The 17339-nt window shown below is 39.0% G+C and overlaps 1 protein-coding gene across 13 annotated transcripts in view; it reads right to left on the minus strand.

Annotated features, from left to right (window-relative positions):
- The window catches only part of LOC126336976 (mitogen-activated protein kinase kinase kinase kinase 5), a 290756-nt gene that overhangs the window by 81147 nt on the left and 192270 nt on the right, over nt 1-17339 (minus strand). For all 13 annotated transcript variants that reach the window (XM_050001210.1, XM_050001206.1, XM_050001199.1 and 10 more), the window contains one exon: nt 15715-15809. In XM_050001210.1, the coding sequence (XP_049857167.1) occupies nt 15715-15809 (95 nt within the window). The remainder of the gene's footprint in view (nt 1-15714; nt 15810-17339) is intronic.

Raw genomic sequence — 17339 nt, forward strand, 5'->3', positions numbered from 1 at the left:
CATTGACTATATAATAACAGATCAGGAATTCAGGAAGGCTGTGAGGGACACACGTGTATTCAGGAGATTCTTTGATGAAACTGATCATTATTTAATCTGCAGTGAAATTGGGATTGTGAGACCGAAAGTGCAGGAGGTCAGGTCCATATGTAGGAGGATGAGAGTGGAGAAACTTCAGGATAAGGAAATTAGGCACAAGTACATAATAGCGATCTCAGAAAGGTACCAGTTAGTTGAATGTAGTCAATTACAGTCATTGGAAAAGGAATGGCCAAGGTACAGGGACACAGTACTAGAAGTGGCTAAAGAATGTCTTGGAACAGTAGTGTGTAAAATTAGTATGAAGCAAATAGCTTGGTGGAATGACACAGTCAAGGAAGCCTGTAAAAGGAAAAAGAAGGCATATCAAAAATGGAAAAATGGCTACATACTAGAAATCAGGTAGACAGAGAAAGTTATGTTGAAGAAAGAAACAAAGCCAAATTGCAGCATCCAATAAGAAATCTTGGGAAGACTTTGGAAACAGGTTGGAGACTATGGGTCAAGCTGCTGGAAAACCATTCTGAAGTGTAATTAGCAGTCTTCGAAAGGGAGGTAAGAAGGAGATGACAAGTATTTTGAACAGGTCAGGAAAACTGCTGGTGAATCCTGTGGATGCCTTGGGCAGATGGAGGGAATGTTTTGAAGAGTTGCTCAATGTAGGTGAAAATACAATCAGTAACGTTTCAGATTATGAGGTAGAATGGGATAGGAATGATGGTGGAAATAGGATCACATTTGAGGAGGTGGAGAAAATGGTCAATAGATTACAGTGCCATTAAGCAGCTGTGGTGGATGAAATTAAGTCGGAACTCATCAAATACAGTGGAATGTCAGGTCTTAAATGGCTACACAGGATAATTGAAATGGCCTGGGAGTCGGGACAAGTTCCATCAGACTGGACAAAAGCAGTAATCACACCAATCTTTAAACACGGAAACAGAAAAGATTGTAACAGCTACAAAGGTATTTCATTAATCAGCGTTGTGGCTAAAATCTTCTCAGGTATTGTTGAAAGGAAAGTGTGAGTATTAGTTGAGGACCAATTGGATGAAAATCAGTGTGAGTTTAGGCCTCTTAGAGGTTGTCAGGACCAGATCTTTAGCTTACGGCAAATAATGGAGAAGTGTTATGAGTGGAACAGGGAATTGTATCTATGCTTGATAGATCTAGAAAAGGCATATGACCGGGTTCCTAGGAGGAAGTTATTGTCTGTTTTACAAGATTATGGAATAGGAGGCAAACTTTTGCAAGCAATTAAAGGTCTTTACATGGGTAGTCAGGCAGCAGTTAGAGTTGACGGTAAATTGAGTTCATGGTTCAGAGTAGTTTCAGGGGTAAGATAAGGATGCAACCTGTCTCCACTGTTGTTCATATTATTTATGGATCATATGTTGAAAACAATAGACTGGCTGGGTGAGATTAAGATATGTGAACACAAAATAAGCAGTCTTGCATATGCGGGTGACTTAGTTGTGATGGCAGATTCGATTGAAAGTTTGCAAAGTAATATTTCAGAGCTAGATCAGAAATGCAAGGACTATGGTATGAAGATTAGCATCTCCAAAACAAAAGCAATGTCAGTGGGAAAGAAATATAAACAGATTGAGTGCCAAATAGGAGGAACAAAGTTAGAACAGGTGGAAAGTTTCAAGTACTTTGGATGCATATTCTCACAGGATGGCAACATAGTGAAAGAACTGGAAGCGAGGTGTAGCAAAGCCAATGCAGTGAGCGCTCAGCTATGATCTGCTCTCTTCTGCAAGAAGGTTCAATCTTTCGACCAACTTTGTTGTATGGGAGCGAAAGCTGGATGGATTCAGATTACCTTATCAACAAGGTTGAGGTTACGGATATGAAAGTAGCTAGGATGATTGCAGGTACTAGTAGATGGGAACAATGGCAGGAGGGTGTGCACAATGAGGAAATCAAAGAAAAACTGGGAATGAACTCTATAGATGTAGCAGTCAGGACGAACAGGCTTAGATGGTGGGGACATGTTACACGCATGGGAGAAGCAAAGTTACCCAAGAGACTCATGGGTTCAGCAGTAGAGGGTAGGAGGAGTCGGGGCATACCAAGGAGAAGGTACCTGGATTCGGTTAATAATGATTTTGAAGTAATAGGTTTAACTCCAGAAGAGGCACCAATGTTAGCACTGAATAGGGGATCATGGAGGAATTTTATAAGGGGGACTATGCTTGAGACTGAACGCTGAAAGACATAATCAGTCTTAAATGATGATGATGAGAATGAAAATTATGATAGCAGTGGAGGGTCAAACCTGAGTTGAAAAACTGCCAGTCTGTGTTTGTAAGCACTGGGCTATCATGTTGTTCGGTGAGCTGCTGTTCATAAATCCCTTTCACTCTATGCGTAAATCTTTGGAGAGCATTTTACTTTTTGCTATGGCTCATTCATGCAAAATATTCCAGGATCTGGAAAGAGGCATCAACTTGCTTCTACTCACACAGTTTTATTTTATCTATAGTTTCTGTCAATGGAATCAATGGCATTTTGGAAATCAACAAACATCCTTTGAATTCAGTCATCTGTGGCAAATGATTGACTTCAAATTAAATATTTGTTCAGAAAATATCTGCCCTTCCTAAAATCGACTTTCTCTTCACCTAAATTACTCTTCTGTGTTGCTTCTACTGTATTTTGTACAAGCTCGGAAAAATTGTTATATACATCTGGTTGCAAAGATATTAACATATTGCTTATGACCTTTCTTATGTAGTGGATGTATCTAGGCTGCCTTCTGCTCTCCAGGGAGTTTTTCTGTTTTCCTGGTTTTCTCAAAGATTAATTTTAGCTCATTTTTCATTCTTGGTAGAGATGGTTTTAAAAGTTCTGCTGCAACAGTCTTCTCCGCTAGCTTTTTAAGGTCTCAATAACTTCAATTTCTTTAATAGTTGGAGATAAATCTTCTTCAAGATTCTGAGTACTAGAGCTTATGAATTGGTTTTGGACAAGATGACGATTAAAATATTTTGCAAGTTTTTTTGAAATTTTCAATTTTATGTAAGGCAAATCAGCGATCCTCATACCACGCCCCTCCCGTTGTTTGATTTGCATTTGAAGCAGACCTAACTCTGTAAATCTTGCTTTCTCTTCCAAAAAACTAAAAGAAAAGATCCTCTTTAGCAGATCACAAAACACTTTCATACTAAATTTTCTTGTACACTCAGTTTTTCTTTTTTACCTCCATCTAGCATATAGCCTTTTGACTTAAAAAGGGTAGTAATCATAACTAAATTGAATACATTAATTAAATTACATAAATTAAACTATTAAAATATAATTAATGTTGTAAGGAATTTAAAAATTATAAATGAAAAAATAAAATTGTTGATAGTAGCGGGGATTGAATCCAAGTTGATGACTTGCTAGTCCATTCACCTAACCACTGAGCTATCACGCAGTTGCTTGAGATGCTATTCAAAAATCCCTCATACTCTATGCCTGCACAGCATGATACACAGCTCACATAATTTCAAAGAAAAATACTGACATAGTGCTGAGAGTAAGGTATCGCTCATAACGCAGAAGTGATGATATAACATCAACACATGCACAGTTGAAAACAGAAAACTGCGTCCCTTCTCTGAGCTAACTGTAGCATAGCTGACTATCATTTGAGCACCTGACACTAATTTCTAGTTATTGTGGAGACAGGGCTACAACACATGTTCCATTCATTTTATTTGCATACTAGCATGCATTCAAAGAGAAACGGCGTATTTATAGTGTGATTTCTGGGAGGCATTCAAACAGAAATGGCATTATTCTAGTGCAATTTCGGCTTGAATTCAAAGAGAAATGGCATAATTTCCGTGCAATATTTACAGGGTGCTGTAGCAGATTAGAACATGACAACCAGCCGTCACTATTTTCGCAGAGCCTTTCTGTCAATCTGCCGGTATGTGTACCTCTCTGTCCGTCCGAATACTCAGGGGTGCTTTGTTTAAAATAAAGTGGTTTTAATCATGTGTTAAAGACACTGTTTAATGCATTTTCTAAAAATCTATCGAGTGAGGTGGCGCAGTGGTTAGCACACTGGACTCACATTAGGGAGGACGACGGTTCAATTCTGATTTAGGATTTCTTGATTTCCCTTGATCTCTCCAGGCAAATGCCGGGTTGGTTTGTTTGAAAGGGCACGGCTGACTTCCACCCCCGTCCTTCCCTAATCCGACTAGACCGATGACCTAGCTGTTTGGTTTCTTCTCCCAAACAATCCAGTCCAGTCCTAAAAATCTATGTACTACATTTTTTCTTTGAAATCAGAGATGAATATGATGATTATGTTTAAGGTGCACTATAACAAGTTTAATTACATTAACTGTCTTGAAAGCTGCTAAATGGCAGAGAATATCAATTATTATAATGGATAACATTTTGTTTCATGAAATTAATTCTGAGCAATCTATTTTTTGTTGTCTGAATCAAAGACATGAACATACCACATACACGTAATTGTTAAAAAATTACAGGGTAAACCACACATAAGGTGGGGGGTGGGGTGGGGTGGGGGTGGAACTATAAAATCTCACAACGGAGAGAGGGGAGCCCAAATTTTAAAGAAAAAACCTTATACAATTAATGAACACCTCCTGTTGTTGTTGCTGTTGCGGTCTCCAGTCCTGAGACTGGTTTGATGCAGTTCTCCATGCTACTCTATCCTGTGCAAGCTGCTTCATCTCCCAGTACCTAACGCAACCTACATCTTCCTGAATCTGCTTAGTGTATTCATCTCTTGGTCTCCCTCTGTAATTTTACCCTCCATGTTGCCCTCCAATACTAAATTGGTGATCCCTTGATGCCTCAGAACATGTGCTGTGAACCAATCCCTTCTTCTAGTCAAGTTTTGCCACAAACTCCTCTGCTCCCCAGTTCTATCCAGTACCTCCTTGTTAATTACATGATCTACCCATCTAATCTTCAGCATTCTTCTGTAGCACCACATTCCTAAAGCTTCTATTCTCTTCTTGTCTAAACTATTTATTTTCCATGTTGCACTTCCATACATGGCTACACTCCATACAAATACTTTCAGAAACAAGTTCGTTACACTTAAACCTATACTCTATGTTAAGAAATTTCCATTCTACAGAAACAATTTCCTTGCCATTGCCAGTCTACATTTTATATCCTCTCTACTTTGATCATCATCAGTTATTTTGCTCCCCAAATAGCAAAACTCCTTTACTACTTTAAGTCTCATTTCTTAATCCAATTCCCTCAGCATTACCCGACTTAATTCGACTACATTCCATTACCCTCGTTTTGCTTTTGTTGATGTTCATCCTATATCCTCCCTTCAAGAGACTATCCGTTCCATTCAACTGCTCTTCTAAGTCCTTTGTTGTCTCTGACAGAATTATAATGTCATCGGCGAACCTCAAAGTTTTTATTTGTTCTCCTTGGATTTTAGCTCCAACTCTGAATTTTTCTTTTGTTTCCTTTACTGCTTGCTCAATATACAGATTGAATAACATCAGGGATAGGCTACAACCCTGTCTCACTCCCTTCCCAACCACTGCTTCCCTTTCATGCCCCTCAACTCTTATAACTGCCATCTGGTTTCTGTACAAATTGTAAATAGACTTTTGCTCCCAATATTTTACCCCTACCACCTTTAGAATTTGAAAGAGAGTATTCCAGTCAACATTGTCAAAAGCTTTTTCTAAGTCTACAAATGCTAGGAATGTAGGTTTGCCTTTCCTTAATCTATTTTCTAAGATAAGTCATATTGCCTCATGTGTTCCAATATTTCTAAGGAATCCAAACAGATCATCCTCGAGGTCGGCTTCTACCAGTTTTTCCATTCGTCTGTAAAGAATTCGTGTTAGTATTTTGCAGCTGTGGCTTATTAAACTGATTGTTCGGTAATTTTCCCATCTGTCAACACCTGCTTTCTTTGGGATTGGAATTATTATATTCTTCTTGAAGTCTGAGGGTATTTCGCCTGTCTCATACATCTTGCTCACCAGATGTTAGAGTTTTGTCAGGACTGGCTCTCCCAAGGCCGTCAGTAGTTCCAATGGAATGTTGTCTACTCCGGGGGCCTTGTTTCGACTCAGGTCTTTCAGTGTTCTGTCAAACTCTTTACGCAGTATCGTATCTCCCATTTCATCTTCATCTACATCCTCTTCCATTTCCATAATATTGTCCTCAAGTACATCGTCCTTGTATAAACCCTCTATATACTCCTTCTACCTTTCTGCTTTCCCTTCTTTGCTTAGAACTGGGTTTCCATCTGAGCTCTTGATATTCATACAAGTTGTTCTCTTTTCTCCAAACGTCTCTCTAATTTTCCTGTAGGCAGTATCTATCTTACCACTAGTGAGATAAGCCTCTACATCCTTACATTTGTCCTCTAGCCATTCCTGCTTAGCCATTTTGCACTTCCTGTCAATCTCATTTCTGAGACGTTTGTATTCGTTTTTGTCTGCTTGATTTACTGCATTTTTATATTTTCTCATTTCATTAGAGACAGCAAAGGACTTGGAAGAGCAGTTGAATCGAATGGACAGTGTCTTGAAAGGAGGATATAAGATGAACATCAACAAAAGCAAAACAAGGATATTAGAATGGGGTCGAATTAAGTCGAGTGATGCTGAGGGAGTTAGATTAGGAAATGAGACACTTAAAGTAGTAAAGGAGTTTTGCTATTTGGGGAGCAAAATAACTGATGATGGTCGAAGTAGAGAGGATATAAAATGTAGACTGGCAATGGCAAGGAAAGCGGTTTTGAAGAAGAGAAATTTGTTAACATTGAGTATAGATTTAAGTGCCAGGAAGTCGTTTCTGTAAGTATTTGTATGGAGTGTAGCCATGTATGGAAGTGAAACATGGATGATAAATAGTTTGGCAAGAAGAGAATAGAAGCTTTCGAAATGTGGTGCTACAGAAGAATGCTGAAGATTAGATGGGTAGATCACATAACTAATGATGAAGTATTGAATAGAATTGGGGAGAAGAGGAGTATGTGGAACAACTTGACAAAAAGTAGGGATCGGTTAGTAGGACATGTTCTGAGGCATCAACGGATCACAAATTTAGCATTGGAGGGCAGCGTAGAGGGTAAAAATCATAGAGGGAGACCAAGAGATGAATACACTCAGCAGATTCAGAAGGATGTGGGTTGCAGTAAGTACTGGGAGATGAAGAAGCTCGCACAGGATAGGGTGGAATGGAGAGCTGCATCAAACCAGTCTCAGGACTGAAGACCACAACAACAACAACAACAACAACAACAACTCCTTTCATCAATTAAATTCAATATTTCTTCTGTTACCCAAAGATTTCTACTAGCCCTCATCCTTTTACCTACTTGATCCTATGCTGCCTTCACTACTTCATACCTCAAAGCTACCCACACTTCTTCTACTTTATTTCTTTCCCCCATTCCTGTCAATTGTTCCCTTATACTGCCCCTGAAACTCTGTACAACCTCTGGTTTAGTCAGTTTATCCTGGTCCCTTCTTGTTAAATTCCTACCTTTTTGCAGTTTCTTCAGGTTTAGTCTACAGTTCATAACCAATTTTATAAGAAAAGTGATAGTGTAATTACTGAAGAAAATGCACTTAAGCAACATTATTAGCTCGTGTCTTAGGACTGTGTTTCAATGTCTGATGGAATTAGAATATGGCACACAATGGAATAAAAATGAATTTAGCTTGTTTCTGAAGCTCTCAGGCAGCTTTAGAATACAATGTATCACACGGCATATTGATGCCACTCTAAATTTCCGCCAGAGATTGGTATAACTCCAACAGTTGAGGTGATGAAACACACAAAGAACAGTATATGAATTATAAATTACAGCTTTCCCTCAGTAAAGTACATTCTTCTTTTCTATTGTCCACCTGCTTAGCTCAGTGGTTACGTGCTTGCCTCCCATGCAGTGGGTCTGGGTTCGATTCACAGCCGGGTTGGTGTTTTTCTCTGCTTGTGGACTGGGTGTTTTGTTGTCCTGAGTCAACCACTATGGTGTTGACTGAAATAAAACTTGCACTTGGCAGAAAAACTTCCCTGGATGGGGCCTTCCGGTCAGCAATGCCATACGATCATTTCATTTCCTTCTTTGCTATTGCCACAGTCACATTTTATTTATGATAAGGCAACATTTCCATTAGATGACTGAAGGGATACTATGTCCAGTTTCCTTTTGTCAGGCAAAAAGGAAGCCATTTCATAAAGTACACAATGGGCACAAATTCTTTGTTGAGATATATGAACTAATAATGGCTAGCTGATACCAATTTCCTTACTAAGGAGCGAATTTCCGATGAAGTCCATTTCCTTGTACATCATTGTACACAACTGTCATTACTGCAAAAAAGAAAATTCTCCTCATCTACACAGACATCCATTGGGTAGCACCCAGGTTACAGTATAGTATACTATGTCAAGCTATAAAACCTTAATTTGTTTAGTTCAACTGGAGGATGCACTGGAGGATGCACATCAGTCCATTATTTTGCTTCATCTGCATGAAAGTTACACAGCTACCCACACGTAATCATGATAGTGAAGTTGAAGCCTTCATATACTGCTTAAAACTTGGCAGAAGCCATTTATCAATTGTTTGGAAGGCACATTATATCATATTACAGGGTGTATACATGGACAAGGAAAAAAAATTCCCGGATTTTCCCCGGATTTCCTGGTTGAAAATACACTTTCTCCCAGACGAAAACACACTTTTTCCGTGTTAAGTGACAGTATACTTTTAATCGTCACTGTAAAACTTATCAATCCTTTGATTGTTTATGGTTTTATACACTGACGTAGAATTACCCAGCACTTTAAAAAATGAAACTAAGGGGAAAAAACACGTTTCGGAAAGATCTTTGATGTGCAGCAACATGTTTGCTGCAAATTTTCGTGTTACGAAAGTATGAACTCGAATTTCACCAAACACCGCATGTTATTTTCCGAAGCATTGAAATTGAGATTGCGACGCACTTTCGTAAGCCAGTCACAGCTCATGTCGTGTGAACTCGCCAGCTGATGACAGCATAGGAGATGTGATGTAGTCAGCCAACAGGAAGATCACTCTTAAGTAGCGCGAACACACAAATAAGGGAAGTAAATGGTTTAAATTAATATACATATTGTTGCTACAATAAAAGCAAAGCTTTCACATATAATATTGGTCTCGAAGATTAATAAGCTGCAAGAGAAGCTAAACTTCCACATATAATGTTGATCTCTTTTCCACTTGTTGCACTTTAAGATACACCACATAAATGTGCCAGTAAAATTTTTAATAACAACATAAATGTCTGATTTTCTGGGCAAGAAATTCTTCTAGATGGTCGTCCCCAAAGAGCTGATTTTTAAATGAGAGTCAAACGCTCTGTGATTTAAGAAATTCGACATACATTCTCACGCATAGTTCATCTTGCATACAAGGAAATTAACTTTCAAAGTAACGCTTTCCAAACCACCATCCGCAGTATTTTCCTGTGACCTGTTAGAAATAGGTTTGGTTTGACAGTTGCCAGAGAGCGCCAGATAACAGGCGTCACTGTACTTGCGCAGCTACGATGATGCAGGAAGGTCGTATGTTCATACATGTAAAACATTAAAAGATTTGCATTAAAATGAATCTAATGTAAACAGCTGTCATGTCACGCTCATCGGAGGCAATTTGTTGTTAAGAAGCATTGCATAGTCTTCCTAAAGCCTTTGACACACTTTGTTGTTGGCAGACGCTTGTATGAGCACTGTGTTTTGTTGCATACAGCGCATTTCCTTGGCGACTTAAGTTTTATTTTCGGTTTTTTTTTGCTCTCATTCATGTTTGTTCCTGCAGTATTATTCTGCAGAAGCAGGCTACAGTAATACTCTTTGTTAGAGTATTGGTTCTTACCAGTCAAAATCCCAAAAATTTAACTGAAAACTAAAACAATGAAAAATTCCTGGAATTCCAAAAGAATTCCCAGGTTTTTCCCAGTTTTCTCCCGCATGAAAAAATTCCCGGGTTTTTCCTGGATCTCCCAGTTGTCCTGGGTCGCATACACCCTGTATTACAATGGCATTCCGTAACTCCCACATCCCCTGACTCGATGTTTGTGACAATTCTTGGTTACACTGTAAAGGAAAAGTGTGCCATACAAATCTGCAATCATTGCTGGACTAAAATAGACAAGTAAAAAATATTCTTCAAGAAACAACACACTAAGTATTATAGAATTCCACAATGAGTTACTTGAATCTGTCCACTGAAATGGAACAATCTGTCTTATACACTCTTCAAGACAAAGTGTGCCATGAGTGCTATGTACAATGACACACTGAATGGCATACTTTAAACACACACTTTTATTACTGAATTTATGTTCCAAAATTCTATGTTCTATATCCACCAAATTTTCCCATCACCCTTTATCATCCTAAATTAACTGCAGAACAGAAAAGTTAAGCTGAAGATGTCACAAAACATATCAGTGCTGTATATCCGTTTCTTTAATTTAACTGTAAACAAATTTTAACACTGAGCATTTGGAAATACGCTGCACAATAACTGATTGAAATAAAGACCAAATCACTAATATCTTGTATACATGTTATCAGCTTCAGCTTGATTTAATTACAGTGAGACAAACTGGTTGTAAATAAGCATTATATGGAAAGTTGCTACTCACCATAGAGCGGAGATGCTGAGTTGCAATAAGCACATCAAAAAGGTTCACACAATTATAGCTTTCGGCCATTAAGGCCTTTGTTAGCAATAGACACACACACACACACACACACACACACACACACACACACACACACACACACACGTAAGCACAACTTGCACACACGTCCGCAGTCTCAGACAACTGATACCACACTGTGAGCATGCGAGCAGCAGCACCATTGCATGATGGGAGTGGCGACTGTGTGGGGGTGAGGAGGAGGCTGGGGCGGGGGAGACTAGGAGGTGAAGTGCTGCAGTTTAGATGAAGGGCAGGAAAGAAGGTGGGGTGGGGGGGGGGGGGGTAAGTAGCGGAAAGGAGAGAAATAAAAAGAAATTAAAAGACTGGGTGTGGTGGTGAAATAACAGCTGTGAAGTGCTGGAATGGAAACAGGGAGGGGGCTGGAGGACAGTGACTAATGAAAGTAGAAGTCAGGAGGGTTACAGGAACTTAGGATGTATTGCAGGGTAAGTTCCCACCTGCGCAATTTAGAAATGCTGGTGTTGGTGGGAAGGATCCATATGGCACAGGCTGTGAAGCAATCATTGAGATGAGGGATATCATGTTTGGCTGCGTGTTCAGCAACAGGATAGTCCACTTGTTTTTTGGCCACAGTTCACCAGTGGCCATTCATCTGGACAGACAGCTTGTTGGTTGTCATGCCAACATAGAATGCAGCACATGGTTGCAACTTAGCTTGTAAAACACATGACTGGTTTCACAGGTAGCCCTGCCTTTGGTGTGATAGGTGATGTTACTGACCGGACTGGAGCAGGCGGTGGTAAGAGGATGTATGGGACAAGTCTTGCATCTAGGTCTATTGCAGGGGTATGAGCCATGAGGTATGGGATTGGGAGCAGGGATTGTGTAAGGATGGACGAGTATATTGTGTAGCTTCAGTGGACGGCAGAATAACACTGTAGGAGGGGTGGGAAAGTTAGTGAACGTGACATTTCTCATTTCAGGGCACGACGAGAAGTAATCTAAACCTTAGCGGAGAATGTAATTCAGTTGCTCCAGTCCCGGATGGTACTAAGTTACAAGGGGAATGCTCCTCTGTGGCCAGACTGTGGGACTTTGGGAAGTGGTGGACAACGGGAAAGATAAGGCCCAGGAGATTTGTTTTTGTACAAGGCTTGAAGTATAATTATGGTCAGTGAAGGCTTCAGTGAGACCCTGAGTATATTTTGAGAGGGGCTGCTCATCACTGCAGATGCAACATCCACAGATGGCTAGGCTGTACAGAAGTGATTTCTTGGTATGGAATGGGTGGCAGTTGTCAAAGTGGAGGTATTGCTGGCGGTTAGTAGGTTTGACATGGACAAAGGTTCTGATGTAGCCATCTCAGAGGTGGAGATCAACAATGTTGTGCCTATCGCGACTCAGCATCTCCGCTACATGGTGAGTAGCAACTTTCTTTCTTTAATATTGTTACATGTCATCCTGGATTTTCCATTGTTTGAATGAAGCTTTATATGGGTCAAACAAGTTACTTAAATTGTGTTTGCAAAAAATAAAGTGGTTTGAACTGTACCTCAAAGCAAATATTTTGTCCCAGAAATTTCTGTATTCATCTACAGACTATGTTTAGAATTAACTGGCATATAGCACTGTGGATTAGTACAAGATAAATCAAAGCAATAAATTTTAATCTACATCTGCATCTACATGGATACTCTGCAAATCACACTGAAGTGCCTGGCAGGGGGTTCACCAAACCACCTTCAGAATAATTCTCTATTATTCCACTATCAAACAGCGTGTAGAAAAAACAAACATCTTTATCTTTCTGTGCAAGCTCTAATTTCCCTTATTTTATTACGATGATCGTCTCTGCCTATGTAGGTCAGCTACAACAAAATATTTTCACACTTTGAGGAGAAAGTTGGAGATTGAAATTTCATGAGAAGATTCCACTGCAATGAAAAACCCTTTGTTTTAATGGTGTCCATCCCAAATCCTGCAATATGTCTATGACACCCACTCCCCTATTTCAAGATAATATGAATCATGCTGCTCTTCACTGAACTTCCTCAATGTACTCCGTTAATCCTATCTGGTAAGGATCCCAGACAGCATAGCAGTACTCCAAAAGATCACAGACAACTGTAGTGTAGGCAGTCCCATTAGTAGTGCTTTTACAGTTTCTAGGTGTTCTGCCAGTAAAAAACAGTCTTTGGTTTGCCCTCCCCACAACATTTTCTTTGTGCTCATTCCGATTTAAGTTGCTCATAATTGTAATCCATAGTTATTTAACTGAATTATTTATCATGTAACCAAAGTTTAAAGGATTCCTTTTAGCACTAATGTGGATGATTTCACACTTTTCACTAATTAGGCTCAATGGCCAATTTTTGCCCCATTCAGATATTTTTCTAAATCATTTTGCAATTTGTTTTGATCTTCTGATGAGTTTACTAGACGATAAAATGGCAGCACCATCTGCAAACAACCTAAGATGGCTGCTCAGATTGCCTCCTAAATCATGTATATAGATAAGAAAGAGCTGAGGACCTATAACATTACCTTGGGGAATGCCAGAAATCACTTCTGTTTTACTCAATGACTTTCCATCAGTTACTATGATCTGTGACCCCTCTGACAGGAAATCTGAATCCAGTCACATAACTGAGACGCTATTCCTTAAGCACCCAATTTCACTGCAAGCCATTTGTGTGGTACAGTGTCAAAAGCCTTTGGAAATCTATAAACATGGAATTAATTTGAAATCCATTGTCAGTAACACTCGACACTTTGTGTATGTAAAGAGCTAGTTGTGTTTCACAAAACAATGTTTTTAAATCCACGCTGACTGTGTGTCAATAGACCATTCTCTTCCAGGTAATTCGTAATGTTTGAATACAATATATGTTCCAAAATCCTGTTGCATATCGATGTTAGTAATACAGGCCTGTAATTTAGTAGATTACTCCTTCTACCTTTCTTGAATACTGGTGTGAGCTGTGCAACTTTCTAGTCTTTGGGTACGGATCTTTCGTCGAGAGAATGGTTGTATTTGATTGTCAAGTGTGGAGTATTGCATCAGCATACTCTAAAAGGAACCTAATTGGTATAAAATCTGGACCGGAATACTCACTTTTATTAAGTGATTTAAGTTGCATACATACACACATACATTAATCCTTGCTCCACAGGTCATGAGTACGGCATTTCATAATGATGTGGTACGTGTCACTTTAAAATACATTTTCTTTACACAAAATAATTAATTTTTTACTTATTATTATTATTATTATTATTATTATTTTACAGTTACTACTTCATACCTAAGAATTTATCTATTGAGTACTTGATAATATCTATTTCTAAGTTGCTCATGTTGGCAGCTGTTCCTGTTTCAAAATTCTGGAATATTTACTTTGTCTTCTTTAGTGATGGAATTTTGAAAGGCTGTATTTAGTAACTCTGCTTTCACAGCAGTCATCGATAGTATTTGCATTGCTATCACGCAGAGGAGGCACCGGCTCTGTCTTGCTGTTATTATATTTTACATATAACCATAATCTCTTTGGATTTTCTGCCAAATGATGGAGAAATTGTTTCAATTCAAAATGCCCATTGTAAGTATGAGCTGACTGCAGATGTCAAACATTCCCAGAAACTGTATTACGCATGAAGGATGAAGCTCAGAAGCAGTTCATCAAGCAACTCTCAGTGGCATTGCATTTCAGTCTATTTAAAAACACATGAATTACGTGCAGAGAACTAACAATACCAGAGAAGGAAAGTTGCTACTCATCACATAGTGGAGATGCTGAGCCGCGATAGGCACAACAAAAAGATTCACACAATTATAGCTTTCGGCCATTAAGGCCTTTGTCAGCAGTAGACACACACACACACACACACACACACACACACACACACACACACACACACACCTGTAGTCCCAGAGAACTGAAACTACACTCTGGGACTGCAGACATGTGTGTGTGTGTGTGTGTGTGTGTGTGTGTGTGTGTGTGTGTGTGTGTGTGTGTGTGTCTACTGCTGACAAAGGCCTTAATGTCCGAAAGCTATAATTGTGTGAATCTTTTTGTTGTGCCTATCGCAACTCAGCATCTCCACTATATGGTGAGTAGCAACTTCCTTTCTCTGGTATTGTTACATTCCATCCTGGATTTTCCATTGTTTGATGCAGAGAACTAAATTACACATTCAACTGTTCTTACACTATGGCACGCAATGTGACAACTTGCTCCTCTTTCATACATATAAATCAACTGCTCTAAACAGTAAATTTTGAACCAAAAGGAAGTACACCAGTAGAATGCATTTTTGATGTTTCCTGGACAGCAGGTTTACATAAAGGAATGCTTTTCTGACAAAATGATAGTGAAACATAAAATTGTAAATTAAAACAAAGGCATTATCATTCTGCACATGGTGAAAAGCAATAGGTCAAAATGCTCAAGCTATAAATCAGTCATTGTAACATTACAAATATGTGTGACTTCAGGGTAAAATACTTGCACACTAACTATACTAGTTCATAGCTAAGGGAGTTAATAGTTAATCAGTTCAATTATATTCTTGTTTTTAATTTGACTCTAATGTTTTAATGACAGCATTCATCTCACAATAAAAGATGCCAGTTTTGAATTACTTACATCATGTGACAGTGAAACATAGGGCTCATTATATAAAATTTGTGAAAGAGGAAAGGTCAAGGAAACTGAACAGAAGATTCTTCTTATCACCTGGCAAATTTCACAGTTATTCAGACCATACTATGTACACCTCATCTAGTCCTATTATTTCAATAGCTTAAAGTAAACCATTTCAATACCTTAAATAAAGAGCATACAGACATGCAGAATGGTAGTCACTAGCTCTAAAACTCAGAGAAAAGAGACCTTATTATTTGAAATTATGCAAATGGAGGTATATTTTGATATAAGAATACAACATGACAAGTATATTATTATCTAAATATGTACTCGACAGTTACCTGGGAACTGGTTGAAGAAATTCATGTTCCGATGTATATCACAGTGGTGCTCATGGCTAGGAGCGTGGGAGGTTTCCCCTACAGGCAAGGTAGCCCTGCAAAAATTCAAAAGTAGCTTTATTTAAAAGTGGCACATCCAAACACTGAAATCTAAACATAAAATTAATTTGAAGTGCAAAACCACACACACACACACACACACACACACACACACACACACACACACACACAGGGAGAGAGGGGGGGGGGGGGGGGGCAGCAAGTTGAAGAGAGGAACAGAGGAAGATAGGAATACTATTCACCTTAGGCTAGATTCACTTGTGCTGTATCATCATATACAGAAACAGTAGGAAATAACGATGAGCATGTGGAAGTTATATGGAAAATTCATGCCACTTTCAGAGAAAAAAAGAAACATTTTTGGTTCAGGGTTTAACACCAAATACAGTAGGAACTTATCTGTCAGAACACGTGTTCACAACAAGAATTTCTAGCAAGAGGTAAATAAATGGGTGACTGGGTGACCTACAACATGGAGGTGGTGAAGAATTTCATAACTTTTGGCAATTTTTTTCATACACACAGATGCAGTGTAAGTTCCCACCTCTCCCCATACATATATGAGGGTACGTCACACACCCAGAAACATTGTCGACCACAATCATTTTGGTGGTCCACGTGCTACCTTGGATAGGCATAATGTTGCATGGGCATACTGACTTCCAACTCACTGAACACAGTACACTAACTGATCAATGTTATTGTAATACTGAATTCCTTCCTAATTTGCATCTTTTCGTGGATGCATTCAGCCATGACATCCTTCTAATCGATGATTATCCATGACCACATCAAACTGCGCAGGCAGAGGAGCCATCTGAACAAGAGGATATTCAGCGAACGGACTGACCTGTCCATTTCTCTGACTTAAATGCCATCAAGTTCAGGTGGGATGCGATGGGGAGATGTACTGCAGCACATCAACGTGCACCAGCGACCATCCAGCAGTTGTCAACCATGCTGTGAAGGAGTGGAACTTTGTGGCCAGTATGGGGGCACATTGCACAGTATGCATTGCTGTCCACAATCATCACACACCCTATTAAGAACCACATCCTGCCTTGGGTAATGTCCATGGGACCATCATAAATCACAATGACTTCAGTGTAACTACTATGTTTGAATAAAAGTTTCATTTCTGTTCATATCATTGCATATTTCTTTCATTTATCTTCTGTACTATACTGTAATTGTTCTTTCCATATGTGGTCCAAGTTTCATCAAGTTATGTAATTTGGCAGTAACACTTCATGCTAAAGTTACTCTGGTCCGTCAGCTTCCCACACCACTGCTTAAGTTGAACAAGACAATTTGTAGAGTGTGCAATTTCCATAACTGTCAATAAACCGACTAACTTTCAACCATCTTTGACCATCCCAAGAGCATTTACAACTGTCACAGTGAAGGCTTGTAATGTTCTTCAAAATGCTGAGCTAAAATAAGAATTGCAGGATGAGACGCATCGTGATATGACTACATTTGTAATAAAACATTACCAGAAATAAACTCAGTACTTACTCTGTTTCAGATGAAAAATTTTGTTGCATTAATGTGAAAAGTGTACA

This window comes from Schistocerca gregaria, chromosome 2 (genome assembly GCF_023897955.1).
Source record: "Schistocerca gregaria isolate iqSchGreg1 chromosome 2, iqSchGreg1.2, whole genome shotgun sequence".
NCBI classification, from domain to species: Eukaryota; Metazoa; Arthropoda; class Insecta; order Orthoptera; family Acrididae; genus Schistocerca; species Schistocerca gregaria.